Source organism: Trichoderma harzianum, assembly GCF_003025095.1.
Source record: "Trichoderma harzianum CBS 226.95 unplaced genomic scaffold M431scaffold_11, whole genome shotgun sequence".
NCBI classification, from domain to species: Eukaryota; Fungi; Ascomycota; class Sordariomycetes; order Hypocreales; family Hypocreaceae; genus Trichoderma; species Trichoderma harzianum.
This window is the reverse complement of record NW_020209259.1, coordinates 228000-249048: the sequence shown is the minus strand read 5'-3', so window position 1 is coordinate 249048 and position 21049 is coordinate 228000. Positions and strand designations below refer to the sequence as shown.

Genomic DNA, 21049 nt, shown 5'->3' with positions numbered 1-21049 from the left:
TTCGCTTCCCCGGGTTCCTCCTCCCCTGCGAACAAAAAATCCTACCTCTCTCCTCGTACTAGCCAGAGCTGGGTGGACTGATAAAAAGAGGCCTTCCTTCCCACCGACTACGCCTTCACCTCTCTTTTCCCCCTCCTGTTTTTTTCCCTCGCTGGTTTTTTGATACCTCTCCTGAGCTCCTCCATCTTTTGCTCTTGAAAGACCTTCACTCGCTTTCTTGCACACAGAAAACAGAAAAAGACAAACACGCTCACGATGAAGGCCTCCGTTATCGCCCTCCTCCTCACCGGCCTGGTTGCCGCCCAGGACTTCACCGGTCAGCCTGATTGCGCTGTAAGTTGAATCTCAGACGAGATGGACACAAGCTCGGCAGACAAACTCTTGGTCCAGCACTAACACACGCGTGTAGATCGACTGCCTCAAGGAGGCCATCCCCAAGGCCGGCTGCGCCCTCACAGACACCGCCTGCCAGTGCCAGGTCGACACCCAGGCCAAGCTCGTCGGCCTCGCTGCCCCCTGCCTCATCAGCAAGTGCAGTCCCAGCGACCTCGCAAAGGCTCAATCTGCTGCTGCCGCTGCCTGCAAGAAGGACACCAGCGGCTCTTCTTCCTCCTCCTCTTCTGAAGCCTCTTCTCACACCTCCGCCTCTGAGTCTTCGAGCGAGACCACTGCCGCTGGCTCTACCACCGAGTCCACCACCGACGCTGGCAGCACCACCGATGCCGGCACTACCACCACTGGCCCTGCTTCCACCTCTGCCACCGAGACTACCGCTTCAGAGACCTCTGGCTCTTCCTCTTCGTCTCATGCCACTTCGGCCGGCCACACCAGCCCGACCTCTCCTCCCGGCGGTGTCTCCAACAGCACCACCTCCGGTGTTCGCTCTGTCGTCACCCGCACTTCTACCGCCTTTGTTGACGGCGGCTCTGGCGGCTCCCAGACTTCTGGCGCTCCTGCCTCCACCACCCTCGCCGGCAGCGATGCTTCTGCCCCTGCGGCTGGCATTCTCGGCGCCGTCCTGGCTGCTCTGATGGCTCTGTAAACGCAATGGTTATCATATTCATCGTTAATAGTTGTCGAGGCATTGGGCTAGCATGTAATCATGATGTGACGAGTTTATAATATGAAGTGGCGTGGACATTCAAAACGGCCTTTCTTTTTCTTGGGACCATGATTGACTCATCTGGTCAAGGAGTTACTTTTTGAGTTTTGTTTTTGTAATGCAGATTCTGACTGAGCGCTTGTTTAATACCACAACGCAATAATATGAAGGCTGATATATTAAGGTACCATTTTCTTTGATGGCATTATTCGTATCTATTTTGATGTCTGAGCTCGTGAAGGGGATTGTATTGTCTTATTTGTGGAAAAAAAAATCGTTATGGCGTCCAATTGAAAGTGAGATGTAATGTATGTGGAATTTCATTGTATCTCTCTCATCATTCTCTTTCATCATGTGTTTATCATATGTGTTTCTCTGAGACTTGAATTGAAGTTTTCGTCACAGATTTACGCTGTTGTCCTCGGCAAGTCGATGTCTATCACCCAGGGCATCTGTGATGGACGGTACCGGATACTCATAATCGAAGCGTTCACAAAGAGCGTCTCCTCTCCCTGCTTGAGCATATTCTCTCCCTCTGTGAGGTCAAGGTAGCAGCCTCGGTCCTTGCTTAGCTCCAAGAGGTTCTGATCCTCCCTGCCAACCACCGAGTCGTTTGTGGGGATGGATATAGGGGGTGGCGTGAGGGTATAAATGAGGCGCGAGTTCTCCCAGTCGGCAGCGGTCGCGGGCGAGATGATTGGTTGTGAGCCGGCAGTTTGCTGCTGTTGAGCGTCGTCCTCCTTGAACCTAGGAATGTCGGCGTCGGCCTTCCATCGGATGAGGTGAGCGCCCCATGCTTCATGGATATGGCCGAAGCAGTGGATTTTGGGCTTTGCGCGGTGTATGGACCGGAAGAGGTTTCCGCAGCCGGCGTTATTGTTCACACGCGTCTGGTCGAGGATGCCCAGGGGAGGGCCGTGGGTCATGGCGATGTCGACGTCAGCCGGGATGTCAAAGTTGTGCTCGCCTGCTTCGTACTGAAATGCCCAGTAGCCGTATGCCGGCGTGTTTGGACTTGCAAAGATGCGCAGCCGTGATCCATTGGCGAGATCAAAGTCATACGTCCCCTCGGTGAGATATTTGACACCGTCCACTTCAGCTTCCTTAATGATCTGATTCACCTCTTCATGCTCCAACTCTTCGCCGCCATAGCGCTCCTCGTAAAATATCTTATCAAGCATCAAGTCGTGGTTTCCCGCAATGACGAGCTTCAGAGGCGCGCGTAGTTTTCTCAGCATGGAAAAGGTTTTGCGGATCTCCTCGGGCTGCCCACGCTTGGTCAGATCGCCGCAGTGAAGCACGACGTCTGCCTCCGGAAGCGGGAATCTGAAGCCAGAGGGAGCATAGAGCTTGCCTCTCGGGGTTTCGAGCTCATCCTCGGTGTTGATGGGATTATCTTCCTTGGTTTGTGGAACGGAGCTGTGGGTGTCTGATATGATGAGGATGCGAGTTTTGATGGTGGCCGAGGAGGGAGAGGAGGGAGGAGACAAGGGAGGAATCGGCATCTTAGTAGAAGAGACGTCGTTTAGAATTGCGGTGTTGTATGATGATAATGGTGATGAAGGTTCTGGATTCTCTGAAGAGGATGTATTTGTAGGCGTTGGTGATGACAAAGTGGAAGTGGAAGTGGAAGCCTTGTTGTTGTGTTGTTGATGCCTGCTGGTTGGCTTATAAGTGCAGCTGATGTTTCTCCGCGGTAGGCTCCAGGCAGCATGTGAGGGCCGGAACCAACGGCTCAGAAGCATTGGCTCATTGGAGAGGCTTTTCTACAGCATCAGGATTGCACCAATTGGCTCGTGTGTTGAATTACAAAAGATGCAAACTTTGACAGAGACAAGAGAGTGAAAAAATACGGTGAGTTTCTTAAATTGGTTAAAATCATATGAGAAGGAGGTTGATGTAGCTCATGAGGTCAGCGCCGGAGAGTGTGGGGGATTAGTGGAACCCCCGTGCTTCTTATCTTCTAGAGCCTCTGGGCACAAGGTACACACTTTTGGTGCTACAATACATTGAACTTCATCAAAGGTCCCGTCGCGATTCAGCCTCTGATTTGAGATCCCGCTCGACCGCGCATTTGCATCACCGCCAGAACTTCTAAAGGGATTATTCGGATTGCCAAGGACCGCAACAACCACAATGGCTTCAGAGGCGCCTCAGGACGTCTCCATGAGCTCTACCCCAGCTGTTCCTCCTGCTGCAGACCAAGACCAAGAGCCCAAGTACGGCGGCTATTCGCGCTTCGAGATTGAGCTCGAGGTAAGCCATCACGACTCCCATCGTTCCACGCTTCCCCTCTCAAAAGCTCTACTGACCCCTGAAACCCTGTAGTTTGTCCAGTCACTCGCCAATCCCTACTATCTCAACCACCTCGCGTCGCAGAAGCTCCTCACCCAGCCCGCCTTCATCGCCTACCTAGACTATCTCCAGTATTGGTCCAAGCCGCCGTACCTCAAATACCTGACATACCCCGGGCCGACGCTGCGCCACCTGCAGCTTCTGCAGCAAGAGAGATTCAGGCAGGACATCATGAGCCCGGACTTGGTCCAGCGGCTGGTTGAGGACGAGATGAAGGCGTCGGTGCAGTGGCATCGCGAGCCTTGACAAGGGCGTACGAATTACGATTGAAGACGTGGGCGTGGAGAGCAAAGCTTCAATCCATACGCTTTATTTTAACGATGCACACGAATAACATTACGAATCAGCAAGCATGAGCAAACAAAAAATATCGAAATTGTCGAAGGAAACCGCTTTTCAATGTCTATTTTATGCGAAACCAGCGGCTGAAATATGCCAAATATACTCCATACGGATCCATATCCCCACTCCCAAACGCCAAATATTTCAAAAAAAAAAAAGAAAGAAAGAGAAGATTATCACAACCAGCAATCAGTTCTCGCGCCATCGGTGACCGCACGTCATGCACTTGAAGAAACTCGTCATGGGCTCATCGGCACTTCGAATCTGCACCTGGAAAAAGGCCGCCTCCTCGCCGGTGCATCCCTCGTTGGGGCACTGCGCCTTTGACTTTTGCGCATTGTCCCAGGCTCCCGGGCCGCCAAAGACGTCCTCCCTCTCCTTGCGCTCAAAGACGCGGCGGGAGAAGACCGGGTCGGTGATGGCGTGCTCGTACGGGCATGTGCGGCACTCGAGTCGGTTTGTGCGGTTGAGCGTCAGGGAGACGGTCAGGATGTTTGCGCAGTGTGGGCAGACTGGGGGTTTTGGTTAGATGTCGGGACGTCAGACGATATGGAATCATTTTTTTATGCTTACAGAGAAGCATGGCTGCTGTGGTATATGTAACCCCCCAGGTCGGGATAGAAGGGTTTAAGGGATAGATGCGGATTTAGAGATAATAACAGCAGGAAGTGATGCGATTCCTTGAAGATAAGTGATATGCAGCCTCAGATTATGCCGTTGTATGTAGTCGTGGAAGAAGAAAAAATGACTGCTTGAAGCTCGGCATCCCAAAAGTCAAAAAGTCGATGAGCCAAACAATTCCATGGTGGGGTCCGTCGACGGGCTTGTCAGCAAAAAGGAACCAGACCCGACGCTCAACGTCCAGTCCCTCCAAAGGACTGGACGCCCTGTAACCAGCTTGCTACAGTACAACAGCGCTAACCGACCCCGCTAAGCCTCCCCCTTGCCCCCCCTAGCTTCAGCGCAGACCAGTGCTGCGAACCCCTCCACCGGCCCCCGGGCGCTTTTCCCGCCTATCACCGCTACTTGTCCATCCATATCGCTATCGAGACTTGCTTCGCCTCGTCCATTATTCCTCTCCCACCTTGTTTCCTGGGAGGGTTTCTCTTCTTCTTCTGTTCTTGAAATTCCTCCTTCCAGCGTCCCCTTTGTTCCGCGCGTTTCCAGCCTGACCGACCATCTATTATATTCACTTTACCGTCAAGAAAATAAAACAAAAACTCCCGAACAAAGACAATCATGAGTGGCGAGGAGCACGAGGTGCGTCACATCCAATTTACCACGCATTTACAGCAAAACCACAAAAACAGAACCCTATACACACACGCGCGCGCGCATATACATATCGAACCTAAAGAATTCAAAAAAGACAAACTCTTGGCTAATACTTTCTTTCTTTTCTCACAGGGCGCCTCCATCGAGGAGCAGCTCATCGAAGCCTGCCGGCGCGACAACGTCGAGCTCCTGACCGAACTCCTCGAAGACAAGTCCGACCCCGAAATCTCCAAGCTGCTCAACGAAACCACAACCGTCATGGGCAACCACCTCTACCACGAGGCTGCCTCCCGCGGTAACTGTACGAAAAACAAACTGTCCCTCTATCTCCCCCCTCCCGTCGTGCTCCCCCCAATTCCGCACAAGTAAACTAAAACATACTCCTCGCTTCACAGACGACATCATCGACCACCTCCTCGACCAGCCCGACTTCGAATGCGACCCCATCAACCGCCTCGAGGGCGACACCCCCCTGCACTCCGCCGTCCGCTGGCTCAACGCCGAACCCCCCGCCCAGCGCCCCTTCGGCCACCACCTCATCGACATGATGCTCGAGGCCGGCTCCAACCCGCGCATCAAGAATAAAGGCGGCCTCACCGCCCTCCAGCTCGTCGACCCCCGCAACCAAGAACTCCGCGACCTCATCCAGCGCCACGAGTACGCCAATCAGAACGCGGGCGACTTCGTCAACGTGAGTGCGCCCCCGAGCGCGCCCCCGCCGGGCAGGCCCGCCGACGCTGCCCCGGGGCTCCCGGTCAATGGTGTGGCCGAGAGCGATGACGACGATGATGCCGAGTTCAGCGGCAGTGACGAGGAGGAGAGAGCCGAGTGGGAGCGCAGGAGAAAGAACAAGGGCAAGCGGTAGACACAACGAGGCAAAGAGAACAACAATTCTTAAAGCCAGTCCTGAGCTACAAGGGAAGATAGAACGCACAATGGCCGGCCCATGAGTCTGGGGAGGAAATGGTAGAGATATACTAGCCGAGCAACTTGATTGATTCGAGGCAGGCGTTGGAGGCTTTACCATATCATTTACTACAAAGGAGGAAGAAGCCATGTTGGAATACATGTTGTCACAAATGAGACGAGAGATACGCACATTGGAGTGACAAGATTCGCACTCTTATACACATCATCATAACAAGAAAAGAAACAAACAAACAAAGCACTTCAAGATAGACCACTCAACTACAGCTATCCATCCATTGTGACTTGGTTAAAGGGGATTTGAAGTAGGTAGTAGCCATGATTTTTAGGTACTATAGGGGAGAAATGAGGAATACACAAGAGTATGTCTCACCTCAGCCAATCCTGTATCCATCATCGCTGTTTTAGCACTCTTAGAGTATTGCCCAGGTACAAGCAACAGCGACGCAGATCATCAGCATGATTGCCCATGGCCTCACAACGCCCGCAGACCCACGTTCTTCCATGATATATGTTGCATTTCGAAGCCTCTTGAGAGTGTGTGGCGACAATTTACCACCGCTTGCCAACTCAAACATTTCTGAGCCCAGCTTGCGGAGAATATCAGTCGATCGGCCTTCGGGACACATGACGACCTCCCAGCCGCCGCCCTTGGGGATGATAAAGGTTGATTGCTGATCATCGTAGGCAAAGCTATAGGCGTCCGGGCATACGGCCTTGACTGACTTGCTGTACTGCGACGGCTTGCAGATGTGGGGATCATGATACTTGCCGATGCAGCAGTCCTTGTCTGTTCCAGTGGCTGCGCAGGCACTGTTGCACGGAGCAAAGGCAGGCCGCTCAACGTTGTCGTCAGGATAGGGGTAGATGCCGTTTCCAGGATGAGTTGGAGGAAAGGCAAGATTTAGCCACGGACACTATGCGCTTACACTCTCGTTCGTCTCTTCCGACTCTAGGGGAATCGGATATGTCACATTGGAGTAAAAGGTGCCATTGCCTGCTGGCGAGTATACCCAGCCCGTGGTGGCTATGCATGCGCAGTTTGTGAGGTTCGGGGGAATGAAGGTGGTGTTCTTGGCTGGGATGTAGTTGATCCCCATGGGTATGTTGTATCCGTCGACGAGAGAAATGTCGTAAAACGTTTGCAAGTTGTCAACTCCACCAGCCAGGTTGAATTCTGCCAGTGTTGCAGGAGTAGCTCCCTACGTGCACATCTCATTAGAACTCGATTTCATGATAGGTTGCAACTCCATGATTTCAGGGTGTCACATACACTGAATTCATAGTCCATCTTTGCGAAGCAGTCTCCCGTCTTGCAGGCGCATGAATCTCCGTTGACAGTGCAGTTTGTCCGGCCCCATACTCGACCTTGCCAATCAGGACCTACCCATAGCTTCCTTGTTTTGTTGGCTGCCAGCTCGAATCCTCCAATTCCAGGCCCTGTTCCGGACTGCGTTGCAACGCCAGGCCATATTGTCGAGTCACACTTGTTCGTCACCACCAAGGGGATTCTCTCATCCTTCTCACCGGGAGGGCCTTGTTTTTTGGCGATTGGTGGTTTGTCCAAAGCATGGCTAAAGAACGCCGCTTGCCAGTTGTGATTCATAGATGAATCTTTTGCTGCCTGAACAACAGGCAATAGTAACAGAACATTTGTCAACGAAAGGATCGTTTGTCTATTCCTTGAGTGTCTATAGTCCGTAATCCGATTCCAATTATTTGTTGTATGCGGCATGGTTTTTTGGATGATGTGGCTTCGAATACAAACGTTCGTATCTCCTAGAATACGTGCAGCGGGTTACAGCCGTATATCTGATCAGATGCGGGATCAATATATTCGAAAGAACAAGCCTGATATTCCGCTTATGAGGAGTATATGGCAGAAAGACAAAGATGGCAAGAGTTGACAAAGCTGGAGCTTTCTTTCCGAATCACTCGATTACCAACTCCAGAAGAATCGCAGTAGACACTCCTTAGAGACGGATGGCGAGCACGCTGTAGCCTGCAATCTTGCTGTTGTTGAAAATAAGGGCCAAGCGGTGGCTAAAAGGAGGCAATAGATCGAAGCGAAGAATGCACTGATAATCGACGATGTGGGCCTCAGGGTTCCTGGAGGTTCGTGAGGTGGTAAAAAATGCCGACAACCAACACGCTGCGGCTCGATGCTGTGATGTTGGCAATATCTCTCAAAAGCAGGAAAGGATAAAAGAGTATTAGAGAAGAAGAAAAGAGAAAAGAACCCAGGAACGTAGAGGAGGATCACAAGATGAACGACTGCCAAGCAACTTGACAGCAAAGGGAATAGTTGATATCGATAGTAATACTGATGATAATGAAAGGAAGAAGAGAAGGGGGAAAAGAGAGAGTTCCAAGGGTTGGCCAGCAAAAGGTACATCTTTCAGGTTGCCTCCTTCCTTTCGATTATTCCACTATGAGAGAAGGGTTGGTGTTGGTTCTGCGAAAAGGCAAGTGCGGCTAGGGCTTCTCTTTGTGGCATTTCTACTCACTATATGAAATCTCACTTGACAAGATTGAATGACACACTGTTGTGGACTAACATGTTCTTTGATCTAGCCGCACTCGACTATCTATTAATGACATTGCCAATCATAATCTTCTTTCGTTTCATTCATCATCCTCCCCATTCAGCAAGCAAGAGTGGCTGTCGAATCATGCTCTCCTCTAGGCTTGTTTATGTTCAAATCCAACATCAATAAAAAAACGTGTTGCTGAAATAGCAAACAAAGAATCCATGTCTCTCTCCCCTAGCTTTTCTTTCAGCGCCCCGCCGGCTATCTAGATAGCGCTGGGCCTTGTATATCTTCCTCATCTTGGCCGCGTCCCCTGATAGGTATCATGTGTGTATATATCTTTGACTTCAAGGCCTGCTAGCTGTCTTGTCTTCATCAAAGCTCCAAATGTGTAACGAGGTATGTACTGGTAAAGTTTCCTCATCTAGTCCCTCATTGTTTACCTGAATCGGGCTCGGCAGCGGCCCATGACTTCGCCTTGGCACACGAGCTCCGCGCTAAACTCTGAGCCGTCCAGAGTCAGGTAAATGTCAAAGTACACTCTGTAAAAGGTACCCTGGGGGGTATCCATTCGCTCAAAGTCCTTTTCGAGGTTCTTGCGAGACAGGTCGGATGTGAGAGTAACAACTTCCTTGATGCCTAGAGAAATAAGCGTGTTAGTGTCGCTCATGATATAGAGGGGAAGTGATGAGGATAATATAAAGGGAGGAAACTTACGAGGATCCTTTGTATACTCGGGGCAGACGTCGTCGTCACAGGCGTACAAAACATCTTCGTACATGAGGGTGGCTCCGGGAGCGACCTGTCTGAAGAAGGAGACCTTGTAGGGCTCGCCGTTCTTGACCTTCTGGCCCTTGTGCACAAAGATTTGTCTGGTGAACTTGCATCGGTCCTTTCCATCAAGAGACGGCACTCGGTAGGCCTCGGGGTGGTAGCCCTCCTTGAATGGCTGCAGCGTGGCCATGAGATAGTGGCGACGAGCAATACGGTGAGTAATGACACGCTCCGTAATACCGGCAGTGACTGCGCCCTTGACAATGGCGGCCACGGAGTCCATGGGTCGGACAACCTTGGACTGGAACTGAGGAGGGACATGCAGCTTAATCTGCTGGAACAGGTACTCGGAGGCACCAAATCCACCGACAACCAGGATGTTTTGCAGTGTCCGGTTTTGGGCCTGGATGGCAATGATCTGGTTTCGCACCAGTTCCAAGATTCTGTTGACAACGGGCTCAAAGCACTGCAGAATTTCCTCGTTGGTAAAGGTCATGTAGCCTTCCTCAATGCCAGCCTCGGGGAACTCAGCCTCGATACCGACATCAACAGCCCACTTCTGGCCATTGTTTCGGAAATCGGCCTTGATTCGGTTCTCAAAGTCCATGATACACTTGGCGTAGACACGGCCGGCTGTCTTGGATCCATCCGGAAGCTTCATCTTTCGAATCTTGGTCCGCAAGATGTTGCTAAAGTTGCGGTTCAGAGCGGTAGAGCCACAGGAGTCACCCGATCCAGCGGTACACTCAGCGACTGTGAAAGGATTCTCGTCCTCGACTTCGTACGCGATCAAATCGACAGTACCTCCACCACAATCAACAATCAGGACGGCATCGTGAACCTTGAGGTTGAGCAGACCCGTCTTGGAACAGAACAGAGCTGCGGCTTCCGGTTCAGAAACGAGAGTCAGGCGGTTATCGTTTTCGTCGCGAAGGAAGCCAGCTTGAATGGCTGCAGCTCGGGTGGCAGCCTTGCCAGCGTCGTTCCAAATAGCCGGCACGGTAAGATAGTATCGAATGTTGCGCTCTTCTCTGTTAAACACCTCTCCGAGAGTCTTTTGCAGCGATGATCGCATGGCTTGGCGGAGCTTGAAGAGGTAGTCGGCAGCGACATCGATTTCGGACTTTCCCGGAGGCAGAGGAGGCAGGTTGATGGGGTCAATATATGTGTTGCCGCTCAGCATCAGCTGCAGCTTGAACCACTCAACCTTTTGCACTCCTGGCTTGGGGTAACCAGTGGGAGCCAGAGCATCGGCGATATCTGGACCCCAGCCAACCACCTTTTGGTACTGATCGTAGTAGAGCACGGTGGGGATCTGCTTGTGCGTCAGTTGCAACGCTCTTGTAGAATCTAGAAGGGCGCAGCACTCCTCACCTTTTGCTTGGTGTATGAACCGGCGCCCGGCCATTCTGTGATGATGTCTTCCTTGGCCTCGTTGTTGGTTGCAAAGGCAAAGGCAACACCAGAGAAGGTTGTACCCTATGGAAACGTCTTGTTAGCAAACACATTCTTGCGCTTCTTCCCTGTTTTGTATTCTTTCTCTCTCTCTCTCTCTTGCTTGTTTCTTGCTTCCAGCCTCCTGCCTCTTGCTCTGCCGAGCAGCACAGGCTTGTAGAATTGGAGAATCGGGGTTACTAACAAAATCGATGCCAACAATGAGCTGGGCCTTGCTTCTGCTCGCGCCCTCGACCTCGGCCGCCGGGTTGTTCTGCTGAAACTGCTGCGCGATGGGACCTCCCGCGGGGGGTGGTCCAGGAGGGTATCCGGTGGGCTGGCCGAAACCGGGAGCACCTGGAGGAGGGCCGCCCTGAGGCATGCCAGGAGGCATCTGGCCCAAGGGATTCATGTTGGGCGGGTAGCCGACGGGAGCGCCTGTGTTGATGGGCGGAGGGCCTCCAGTCATCTGCGATGGCGGGGTGCGGTTCTGGCCTGGAGCCATGGGGCTGGTGCGGCCCATGGCGCCCTGAGGCGGTTGGGGATAGGTGCCAGCCGTGTAGCTGGGCGGGCGGGCGCCCGGGCCTTGGTGATTCATTGGGCTGGCGGACGAGCCTGGAGGAGGCGGCGTCTGGGGATGCGGCTGCGGGAGCGTCTGCGGCGGGAACTGAGGTTGAAGCTGATGCTGTTGAGGTATTTGGCCTGGAGGAGGGGTACCGGTGCTGGTGGGGGGGACGCCCTGGACGCTGTGAATGCTGGCGGTGGATTTGCGTTTGCCGAGACCAAGGCTCTTGAAGCGGGAGTTCAGAGAACTCATATGGAGAGGGAAAAGAAGGGCAACTCGGGAAGGGGAAATAAGAAGAGGAGTGGAGGGGAGAAGAAGGGCTGATGGGGGACGAAGGCGCAGGGTGCAGGTGCTTTGCCGGGGCGAGAGGATTGGGCTTAGGCTTCAAAGGTTAGGTCGGGTCTGGCAAAATCAGGTCCAGTCTGCGAAGTGTCTGCTGGTGTCGGTTTTAGTGTCTGGCGCGCGCAGAGAGTCCTAAGAGAGGAATCTTTCAGCGGTTAATGCAGGGCCTGAGGTGTGGGAAACGGACTGGATGGAGCAGAGGAGGAGGGAAAATGCAGGACGCACAATTGGTCTGGTCTGGCTCAGTTTGATTTGATTTGATTTGATCGGTCCCTACCAGGGCATGCACAGTACCAAGTTGAGGTGACAAAGCCAACAGCAGCCAGGACTGCACAGGACAACCGAAGGCAGGACTTGCGCTAGCCCTCGCTCGTACGAGTATGTACCTCGTTGCTTACCGTGCTTGTACTCGTAAATCAGTTCGGTTCTCTCTCTCCCCCACGCCCCCCAGGGCTGGCTTGGCTGGGATAGGGCCAAGCCGACCTGGCAGTCAGAATTTAGCAGCACGGCCAAGGGTGCAGTTTGGCTGTGCAGCGAGCTCTCGCACCAAAAGCGGCCATCAGATTGAATGATTAGCTATGATTATTGCCGTTTGCTGTGCAGGGCTGAGCCGCAGCTCGAGAAAGCCTCGGGGCTGGCGATGTGCCTTGCGCAGCACCCTAGTAAGAACCACACAGTCTGACATTGACACTGACATTCGATGACAGCACATGGCATCAAAATCAAAACCGTCTTGACGACTGCCGAACGTGCTCCGTATCAGATGCCACTTTGCAATTCCAATCTGCAAGGTATCCCTTCATCTACCGCACCCTTTACACCTCTACCTCATGTCAAAGCGCAGGTTGGAATCAACAAGTCACAAGCACTTCGTATCAAGACGAAATCGCCCGCGTCCTTGACGTCAAGGCGCCTCTCCCCATAGTATATGCACTCCGTATTGCGTGGACGTTTGTGCAACTGCACGCGCTAGCTTTGCTCATTCTGGGGCCCACGAAAGGCTAACATGATTGAGTTGATTCCATCCCGTGCCTCCCCGTGCCCTGTTCCCGTCTTTCTTTCTCTCCTCTTTTGCTCTGCTATCTTTACCGTCTTTGTTGCTCCTCTACGGATGCCAAACAAACTCATTTCCATCCCTACATGCAGCTCTTGGAGCTATGGATGTTCAGCCAAGAGAGCGCACCCGTGTAAGAGCCAGGGTGCCCCCATCCAGGGCCTCTCATAGGCCTACCTCGTACCTGTAGGCTGTAGGCTACATCTGCTGGCCGTGCGGCTGAGAAACTCGGACAGCGATCAGCAGCAGCAGTAACACGAATATTGGATCGGGCAGCTCTTTGTGCCAATGGCACGGTTCAGTGGCGGGGCTAATGGCGAGCTTGCCATCTACTAGCGATGCAGTCAAAGATAGGCCAGATCTAGAATAGAATCAATGCAAAAGCATTGAACGGGATGGCTTCTTCATCTTCCTCTCTCTCACTCTCTCTGCTCTGCTCAGCGTGACAAATCCAATACTGTACAGTACAGTATCTGTACAACAAAAGTCGCCGCGTCTAGCTAATCTCATAAATGGCACGACACGTCCGAGTATGTAATAAGTGTGTGGACAAAGTGGGCTTTGCCAACCCAACTTCTCGTACTCTCGCATGCACTCCGTCCTTTGGTACTGCCACAGCCATTGCCATTTGTGGAGGCGTTGATCGTGGCGGGGCGAAGCCACTCGCAAATCGACCACAAGCGTCAAGCAAAAAGATTCCCGTCGTTCTTTGTTTCCAAATGACCCGAAGAGACAAGATACATGTACATGCCGTATTCCAACATCTCGCCTCTAGCTGCTGCAAACTCAACCATTCACCGTCGATGGAGGCCTCGGGCTGCTAACCTACTCGGCACAGCTGTACGGAGTACCTGCAACCAAAAGTACAGCGTAATGCAACGTGCCACACCCACGGGCAAGAGTCCTCTCCTCTCCTCTCCTCTTCTGTAGGGGCATCGGAGAGAATGTTAGCCCAGGACTTTTGGCTCTTGGCGGGTAGGACTTTGGTTTGGGCAAGGCGGGGTTGGTTCGGGCAGCCCTTGGGAGAGAACGGTGGGGCCTCTGGACTGACAGAAACCAAACCGTGTGCAACGGGCCATTGCGTTAGTAATCGTTTATCAACATGTGCGATGCCGCTCATGAGAACGACCTTGAAGCCCATCTGATACAGTAATGGGCGGTATTTATAGACTGGCCTGAAATAGGAGACTTGCAGGCAGTTAGTAGTCTTACTCTCTATATCCCTAGGTTGCTTGCTCAATCATAATATGCCCCAAAACAATCGACAATCACGTGTAAGCTTATCCATCTCCCAGGGACCGGCACAGAGCCGCATCAAGTCTCCACCGCCGCCGCTATTGTTTCTGTTTCTGTCTTTGTCCGCGTCAACTGCAAAGAAACAATTTTAGGAAACCACTTCGTCCCCACCCAATTCCACCCACCAACGAATGGTACTAATATCATCTAACTCTCGCAAATCCTCCAACAAATAGCTTGCGACCTTAGCTCAGCTGGGAGAGCGTCAGACTGAAGCCTTTACTTCAATCACCAGTTTATCTGAAGGTCGTGTGTTCGATCCACACAGGTCGCATTTTTTTGCCCATTTCAACAACTGCACCAAACCATGGAGTCTTTGTGTATTTTTTACCAACTAACGGAGTGAATTCTTCTCTTTTGCTTTTTTGTTCTCATGTTGCGACTTAACAGGAAAGTCGATTTGGATATTTGAAACCCCAGTAGAGAACTCTCTGTCGTCTCTTTGCTCAACTATTTTACCTACGTGGAACAGGCTATTGACTCCGTTAAATGAATTGGTTTGGGTGGACAACCTAGTTGTTGGGCGATGATCCAAATACTCTGGCTCCAAGGAAAATATATAAATGATTGAATCTGTCACATCCAACAAGACTGTCAGTTTATCCATTGGGCAATTTTGTGAAGTTGTTGCCGTTCGAAAATGTCGATTGAACTCATCCTCAGCTATTCCAGGGTAGCAAGAAGCAATAGGGAAATGATGAATCCCATCGCAGAGAGATAAGAAGCAAGTACTCTGGTGCCTTCCTCATGTTTCCTGTCTCCGCCAACTTGAGGCTCCTACCTCGAAGAGATGCTTCAAGAGGCGGTGCAGGTTGACGTTAGAATTGGAAAGAGCGATGCTTGAGCAGCCTCACTTGCACAACGCCCGGACATGCACGATGGCCACCTAGAGGTACTAAGGCAGATCCTCCTGGCTTTTCTGTATTCTCATCATTCCTATGAGAGATTGACTCGACTTCTAAATCCAAGCCATTAGAGTGTGAAGTGCAAGGCTGTTTGCATTCAAACGCAATGGACTTCTATCAGGTGAACCTGGCCATCTTGGTCGTCGCAAATATGTCTTCTTTCATCTATCATCATCGCTCTCAGAACCACAAGCAGCGGCGTCGTGGTATCCCGCAGGATGAGCAAAGCGAGACAGCTGCTACCAAGTTTCAACGGGAATTCCTCTTCGTCTATGCCTTGGTGGTCGCAGCCGATTGGCTTCAAGTGTGTGAAAACTCCTTTTCTCTTCGAGCTGTTCTGATCCTGACCCGAGCCACGGTACAGGGTCCCTACACATATGCGATTTATAAATACGAAAAGAAGCTCGAAGAACACACTGTCGCACTTTTGTACGCCTCGGGCTTTGTTTCTGGTGCTGCGAGCGCCCCCTTTGCAGGACAGCTCGCAGATCACTACGGAAGGCGGGCTGCCTGCGTTGCATATTGCATCTGCTACGGGATTACATGCCTTACGATGCTTAGTCGCAATCTCTACGCACTATACCTCGGCCGCTTCTTTGGAGGTATAGCAACTACATTGCTATTTAGTGTCTTCGAGGCCTGGATGATTACTGAGTATCATCTATTGCAGCTTGACGAGAGCAGAGTGTCCCTCAGCCAAGTTTTTGCAAACATGACCACCACCAGCACGATCACGGCGATATTCTCTGGCATAATAGGGAATGGCCTTGTCCAATGTTTCGATGCTCGGCTGGGACCTTTTCTTGCCAGCCTTGTTTGCTGTATCGGGGCCGGCGTGCTCATTTTGGTGATGTGGCGAGAAAACTATGGCAGTGTCGATAAGTCGAAGAAAACGCCGGGAGTTCAAAAGCTGAAGCGTCGCATGCTTGGAGCTCTAACTAACCCCAAAGTTATGGCTCTGAACTTTGCTTCTTGTTGTTTCGAAGGCTCAATGTACCTTTTCGTGTTTTTCTGGTCGGCTGCCTTGAAGAGAGTGAGAGTAAAGTCGGGGAACCAGGACGAGCTCCCCTTTGGTATCATCTTCTCAAGTTTCATGTGCTCCATGATGGCCGGATCTAGAATCACCGCGATTCAGGACCAATTGTATTCAAAAGACAGCACGTTGAACACGCTCATGTTCGTATTTGCCATAACATCTGGGGCATTCGCTATTTCAACCATGCTGGACCACGAATATATGCTCTTTTGGGCATTCTGTGTCGTTGAAGGCTGTGTGGGCGCATATTTTCCGAAAATGGCCCTCATGAAAAGCAACATAGTGGACGACTATGCGCGAGGTGGAGTCTATAGTGCTCTTAGGCTGCCTTTGAATGTCTTCGTGGTTGTCGTACACAGCCTTGACCGTGACGGTAAGAATAATTCAGCTTGGCCTGTTTAGTCTCCTCCATCTCTAACTCGTTAGCTGCTAGGTGACGAACATAGGAATTCTGTTTTCTTATTCTGCGCGGGCCTTTTGTTGGCTGCATTTCTCATCATCTCGGGACAGGCCTGAGGCGGATATTATCCCAAACTGGTTTTTTTTCAGCCAGGGTAGGGCGGTTTGACATCTGGCCTCTCTTGCTTCAGCTATGCAAGGTGGTCGGTCCACTTGTCCACATTGCTGCGATCTGGCCTAGCACTGGTCCATTTTCTCACTGCCTGTACAATTGCTTCTGTACGACGACGTGTAATGGCGGCTGCTCGATGCCGTCCAGGCTCTACTCAAAAAAGTCTGAATCGATGGGCCAGTTATCCACACGGCATGTATAGGGAAAAATGTTCTCCGGGTTAGGCTAAAGTGGATGAGCGAGGGGATACTATGGAATACCGCCTTTTTAAAGACCTAGAGACCAGTCGCTTTGTTGAAAACAGACCAGCTTCCCCGCGCCAATAGTTGATTGCTCGCTTTCGAGGGAGGAGAGTTCCCCATCTTTCTCTGCATTCGCGGATGATATAAGGCCCCCAAGTAGGACAACTCTTGGTTCGTGCCGCTGAAGCTCCTTCTCTTGTTTGCGATTCTGTGAGTCGAGTAGGCCTTTTTTTCGTGTGTTGTGAGATTGAATCGACGAGATCCCTTATCTAAGCGAAGCAAGCACAATTGACATCTGCCGGAATTTTTGACTCTCTGGGTGTCTTATCTCTACTCTCGAAAGCATTGTTATCGACGCGGCACAAATTGAGTCTTTTCTTACTTGCAGCTCTATCTTTCTGGACCCCCCCTACTTATCGAACCTTCAATCAAGCCTCCTCTGCGAAGTCGGACAGGCTCGATATTTTGTCAACACCGCCTGCTTTTGGTTTGCGCCATATACAATTATGCGCACCTGACGCTAGCATTACGGATCGAGAGTTTTCTGCGGTTCCCGGGTCAGCAGCAAGGCTATTCGGCGAAACTTTGCATCTGGCCGTGTCATTGCAGCGTCGTGATCGCCCGTCATCACCGGCAGGACCCAGGAGACGGTGGTTGTCTGGCGTTGGAGTGGCACTCTGTGCCTGCATCCTGCATCTTCGGGCCATTTGGGGGGAAATTAAACGATACAGGGGCTAAGTCCGCAGTACCACTTGATGAACGCCACTGGAGGAACGCTGAGTCGCCCAGCCTAACTAAGCCAAAAATCGCGCGCTTTTCTCTCTACCACGAGACTTCTCGTACGCAGGACGGAGTACATACGCGGTATACGGCCCTTTTCTTCAGAGTCTCCAGCTTGGGCCACATTCGCTCCGCAGCTGCGTATGCGGGTGGCTCCATGGCCATTGTCTCTCCACGCCCAACTGTCCGAGTTCCTCGTGCCAGGAGGATCGTGAGGGTGTAAGTGGGAGCATGTACTGTGAGTAATGGCACGAATTGGAGAAGCTTGGCGGGATTGGGGTCCAAAATGCTTAATTGCCTGTTAGCACACGATAAAAACGTCAAAACGGCGTGCCACGAGGACAAGGTTCGAGGCCTCGGCGCCGTGTGGCGCGACGGCCACGGCGACAGGGTGGTACCAGGAAAAGACGAACGGCCGAAGTCGACACTGTCCGTCGCCAATCGAGTGTGGCTGCTGCCCATACTCGTACTGTTTGTACTGTCCACGGTGAGCGAGCATCCCCTTCGTCATAGTTCCTCTGCCTCGTCTCCCGGCGTCTCAGGAGTCAGGGTACCTGTTCTGGAAAACCCCATTACCCGCGTTACTCCATCTCTTGCCCCGTCTCTACGTAACAGCCTACTCCTCAGTGGATGCCGCCTCGTTGGGGAACAGGAACATTCCAGAGCTTTGTCCAGCAGGACGGATATTCCGGTGGCCGTGAGCTTCCCACAAGCCTCCCACAAGCCTCCCACAAGCCCGCCGGCGTGTGACGAGTGGAGAGGCCTGTCCTGAGGACGCCTTGATTCGCCGGCCGAACCTACGCATGCGGGAGACACTCAATGGTAGGCTACGCTAAGCATGGAGCTCTCGGCCAAACGCCCCGCGCCGTCCCCAGAGTTGGGGCTAATCCCTGTGCTATCCATGCTCGCTGCGTAAATGCGCATCCACGGAATCACGAGAAAAGTATAAGGCACTGACGATTGTGGCCGGTTCGCTAATGTTTATAACAACTAGCTTGCCCAGCTCGCGCTCCATGACGCCAACATACAAACTGCCATTCTTCAGCTACCGTGGGCCTGCCAACTTCTCTCCCTCCTTCATCTCCATCCCAGAGTTCTGTGGCCTCTCTCTTCCTTGACCTCACAACTCACTGTCCACGACGAGCTCATCTGTCCGCTACCACCTTTCGCATTCTCACCCCCAACGTCGCGAGTCCTCACAATGGGCCTAGCAGAGCACACCAGCAGGGTTGTGTCCGAGTTCGAGTTCTCGGACGAGGACCTCAATCGCCATGTCCAAGAATATTTGAAGCAGACCAGTAAGCTCGGCGCCAATTCCCTCGGGCGCATTGGTCGCCGCTCATGCATGTGCTCACCACTAACGTCATTGTAGACGAGGGATTAAAAGTAGATGGAACCAGTCTCAGTCAGATTCCCTCCTACGTAACTGCTGTACCAGACGGCACAGAGCGAGTGAGTTGTCCCCGTAACTCTAGAAGTTCGCTGACGGACGGCACAACTGACCAATTGATTTTTTATTTTTATTTTTGCAGGGCATTTACCTAGCTGTTGACTTGGGCGGCACCAACTTTCGCGTTTGCTCCGTTACGCTAAACGGCGACAGCACCTTCAACCTGACCTACAACAAGGTCGCCATTCCCAAGAATCTCATGGTAGCCAAGACGGCGAGAGATCTTTTCGCTTTCTTGGCTAAGCAAATTGAGCTCTTCCTCCGAGAGCACCACAGAGAGCACTTTGAGAGTGCCACCTCCCGTCGCAACACGACTAGCTTCCCTGAGGGCTACCACGACGAGCAGATTTTCCGCCTCGGCTTCACATTCAGCTTCCCCGTACAGCAGCTCGGCATCAACAAGGGCAATCTCATCCGGTGGACCAAGGGCTTTGACATTCCGGACGCAATTGGCAAGGATGTCTGCAAGCTTCTCCAAGATGAGATTGACCGACTTCATCTCCCCGTCAAGGTGGCTGCTTTGGTCAATGATACCGTAGGAACCCTCATGGCGCGTTCGTACACATCAACAGGAAAGCACCGCTCTCTTCTCGGCGCCATCTTTGGCACTGGAACCAACGGCGCCTACATCGAGAAGACTTCAAACATTACCAAGCCCATCAAGGGCGAATACGACGCCTCAACTGGTGAAATGGTCATCAACACTGAGTGGGGTTCATTCGATAACCAGCTCAATGTTCTCCCTACCACCGTTTGGGATACCGCGCTAGATCGAGACAGTGTTAACCCCGGCATCCAGATGTACGAAAAGCGTGTATCCGGCATGTTCCTGGGTGAGATTGTGCGACTAGCGGTTGCCGACATGATGAAGGATGACGAGACGTCCCTCTTCCGCGACACAAACTCTAGCACCAATGACTGGTCGACCACAACGAACCTCAGCCCCAAGTCTGGCCTCCTGTTCCAGTGGGGACTGGACACTGCCGTCCTGTCCGTGGCTGCTGCCGACAACACCCCCGAGCTGGTGGCCATCCGACAAGAACTAGAGAACACGCTCCAGGTGTACACCCCCTCACTAGAGGATGCGCAGGCATTCAAGGCTGTCGCCGGCGCTGTTGTCCGCAGAGCTGCTAGGCTCTCAGCTGTCGCCATTGGCGCCATTGTTCTCCAGTCAGGAAAACTGAATGATCCCGCCGAGGAGATTGTCGACATTGGCGTGGACGGTAGCTTGGTAGAGCACTACCCCTTCTTCCGGGATATGATCTACGAGGCCCTGCGCGCCATTGACGGCATCGGCCCCAGCGGCGCCGACAAGATCCGTATCGGTATCGCCAAGGACGGCAGCGGTGTTGGCGCCGCTCTGATCGCTCTGATGGCGCAGAAGATGGAGAAGCCTGGAGACTTCCTTGCTGACCTACGACGAGATATCAAGCGCCGCCTTTCTCAGCCTTTCGAGTCTCCTGGTATGTGACCTTCTCGAGAGATTTTACCATCTTTCGTCCTCTTTGCATTCTCCCTTCTTTGCATCTCCCCCCTCTCTACTCATCTACTTTCTTGCATTTTAGCTAACATATTTTTTACAGTCGAAGAATCATCATTGTTGTCCTTCCCAGTCTTGGTTGCCGCCGGCGTTGGAGTTGGAGCACTTGCCGCATTTTTGTACAGCAGATACAGCAGGAATTAAGAGGAGAAACCGGTGTTGAGCTGGTGTTGTCATTTGGGTTGTTTCATGATTTGGGTCTTTTTCAATCTTTCAGGGGAATATCCAAAGGAGGCGTCTTTTGCACTTGGGGACACGAAAAGTTTTCTGTATATCAAGATTCCTTGTTGGGACGATTTTGTACGATGTCATGCATGATATGGAGAGAGCAGGTCTTTTTGTCTTTGGATTTAAAGCTTGTCTTGGTTTTCGTCGACTGGACGATGTCCTATATATGAATATGAAGGAAGGGGTGGATAGTAGCTAGTTGTAATTAAAGATTCTACGATAATCATTAAAGATTCTTTCAAAGATTGATGTCTATTTTTCCAATGTCCTTGAGTTTTGTTTCTTCTTTTTTCTGGGTTT

The 21049-nt window shown here is 52.0% G+C and overlaps 9 protein-coding genes and 1 non-coding gene across 10 annotated transcripts; 6 read left to right on the top strand and 4 right to left on the bottom strand.

Annotated features, from left to right (window-relative positions):
- Positions 1 to 255: 255 nt before the first annotated feature.
- On the top strand, positions 256 to 1042 carry M431DRAFT_484573 (hypothetical protein; the record flags this gene model as incomplete). Its single annotated transcript, XM_024916210.1, has 2 exons — positions 256 to 333; positions 410 to 1042. The coding sequence occupies 2 exons, from the start codon at positions 256 to 258 to the stop codon at positions 1040 to 1042; spliced, it is 711 nt and encodes a 236-aa protein (XP_024771269.1).
- Positions 1043 to 1509: 467 nt separating this feature from the next.
- Positions 1510 to 2607, bottom strand: M431DRAFT_91989 (hypothetical protein; the record flags this gene model as incomplete). Its single annotated transcript, XM_024924316.1, has 1 exon — positions 1510 to 2607. One exon carries the CDS (start codon positions 2605 to 2607, stop codon positions 1510 to 1512), a length of 1098 nt encoding a protein of 365 aa, XP_024771268.1.
- Positions 2608 to 3238: 631 nt separating this feature from the next.
- Positions 3239 to 3703, top strand: M431DRAFT_7943 (hypothetical protein; the record flags this gene model as incomplete). The annotated part of the gene is made up of 2 exons (XM_024922815.1): positions 3239 to 3358; positions 3431 to 3703. The coding sequence occupies 2 exons, from the start codon at positions 3239 to 3241 to the stop codon at positions 3701 to 3703; spliced, it is 393 nt and encodes a 130-aa protein (XP_024771267.1).
- Positions 3704 to 3988: 285 nt separating this feature from the next.
- Positions 3989 to 4563, bottom strand: M431DRAFT_121495 (hypothetical protein; the record flags this gene model as incomplete). The annotated part of the gene is made up of 2 exons (XM_024912134.1): positions 4373 to 4563; positions 3989 to 4311 (listed from the first exon to the last, which is right to left on the bottom strand). Exons 1-2 carry the CDS (start codon positions 4380 to 4382, stop codon positions 3989 to 3991), a joined length of 333 nt encoding a protein of 110 aa, XP_024771266.1. The 5' UTR covers positions 4383 to 4563.
- A 475-nt stretch (positions 4564 to 5038) lies between these two features.
- Positions 5039 to 5939, top strand: M431DRAFT_497867 (hypothetical protein; the record flags this gene model as incomplete). Its single annotated transcript, XM_024917642.1, has 3 exons — positions 5039 to 5059; positions 5207 to 5375; positions 5470 to 5939. The coding sequence occupies 3 exons, from the start codon at positions 5039 to 5041 to the stop codon at positions 5937 to 5939; spliced, it is 660 nt and encodes a 219-aa protein (XP_024771265.1).
- Positions 5940 to 6414: 475 nt separating this feature from the next.
- M431DRAFT_522572 (hypothetical protein) lies at positions 6415 to 7607 on the bottom strand (the record flags this gene model as incomplete). Its single annotated transcript, XM_024920506.1, has 3 exons — positions 6415 to 6840; positions 6931 to 7203; positions 7275 to 7607. The coding sequence occupies 3 exons, from the start codon at positions 7605 to 7607 to the stop codon at positions 6415 to 6417; spliced, it is 1032 nt and encodes a 343-aa protein (XP_024771264.1).
- A 1364-nt stretch (positions 7608 to 8971) lies between these two features.
- On the bottom strand, positions 8972 to 11338 carry M431DRAFT_92034 (hypothetical protein; the record flags this gene model as incomplete). Its single annotated transcript, XM_024924322.1, has 4 exons — positions 8972 to 9171; positions 9250 to 10621; positions 10681 to 10785; positions 10946 to 11338. The coding sequence occupies 4 exons, from the start codon at positions 11336 to 11338 to the stop codon at positions 8972 to 8974; spliced, it is 2070 nt and encodes a 689-aa protein (XP_024771263.1).
- A 2838-nt stretch (positions 11339 to 14176) lies between these two features.
- Positions 14177 to 14271, top strand: M431DRAFT_t150. The gene has a single exon. It is a non-coding gene; the product is annotated as a tRNA-Phe (tRNA).
- A 737-nt stretch (positions 14272 to 15008) lies between these two features.
- M431DRAFT_148809 (hypothetical protein) lies at positions 15009 to 16551 on the top strand (the record flags this gene model as incomplete). The annotated part of the gene is made up of 2 exons (XM_024912784.1): positions 15009 to 15206; positions 15267 to 16551. The coding sequence occupies 2 exons, from the start codon at positions 15009 to 15011 to the stop codon at positions 16338 to 16340; spliced, it is 1272 nt and encodes a 423-aa protein (XP_024771262.1). The 3' UTR covers positions 16341 to 16551.
- Positions 16552 to 18732: 2181 nt separating this feature from the next.
- Positions 18733 to 20452, top strand: M431DRAFT_92402 (hypothetical protein; the record flags this gene model as incomplete). The annotated part of the gene is made up of 3 exons (XM_024924350.1): positions 18733 to 18829; positions 18904 to 18983; positions 19064 to 20452. The coding sequence occupies 3 exons, from the start codon at positions 18733 to 18735 to the stop codon at positions 20450 to 20452; spliced, it is 1566 nt and encodes a 521-aa protein (XP_024771261.1).
- Positions 20453 to 21049: the final 597 nt, after the last annotated feature.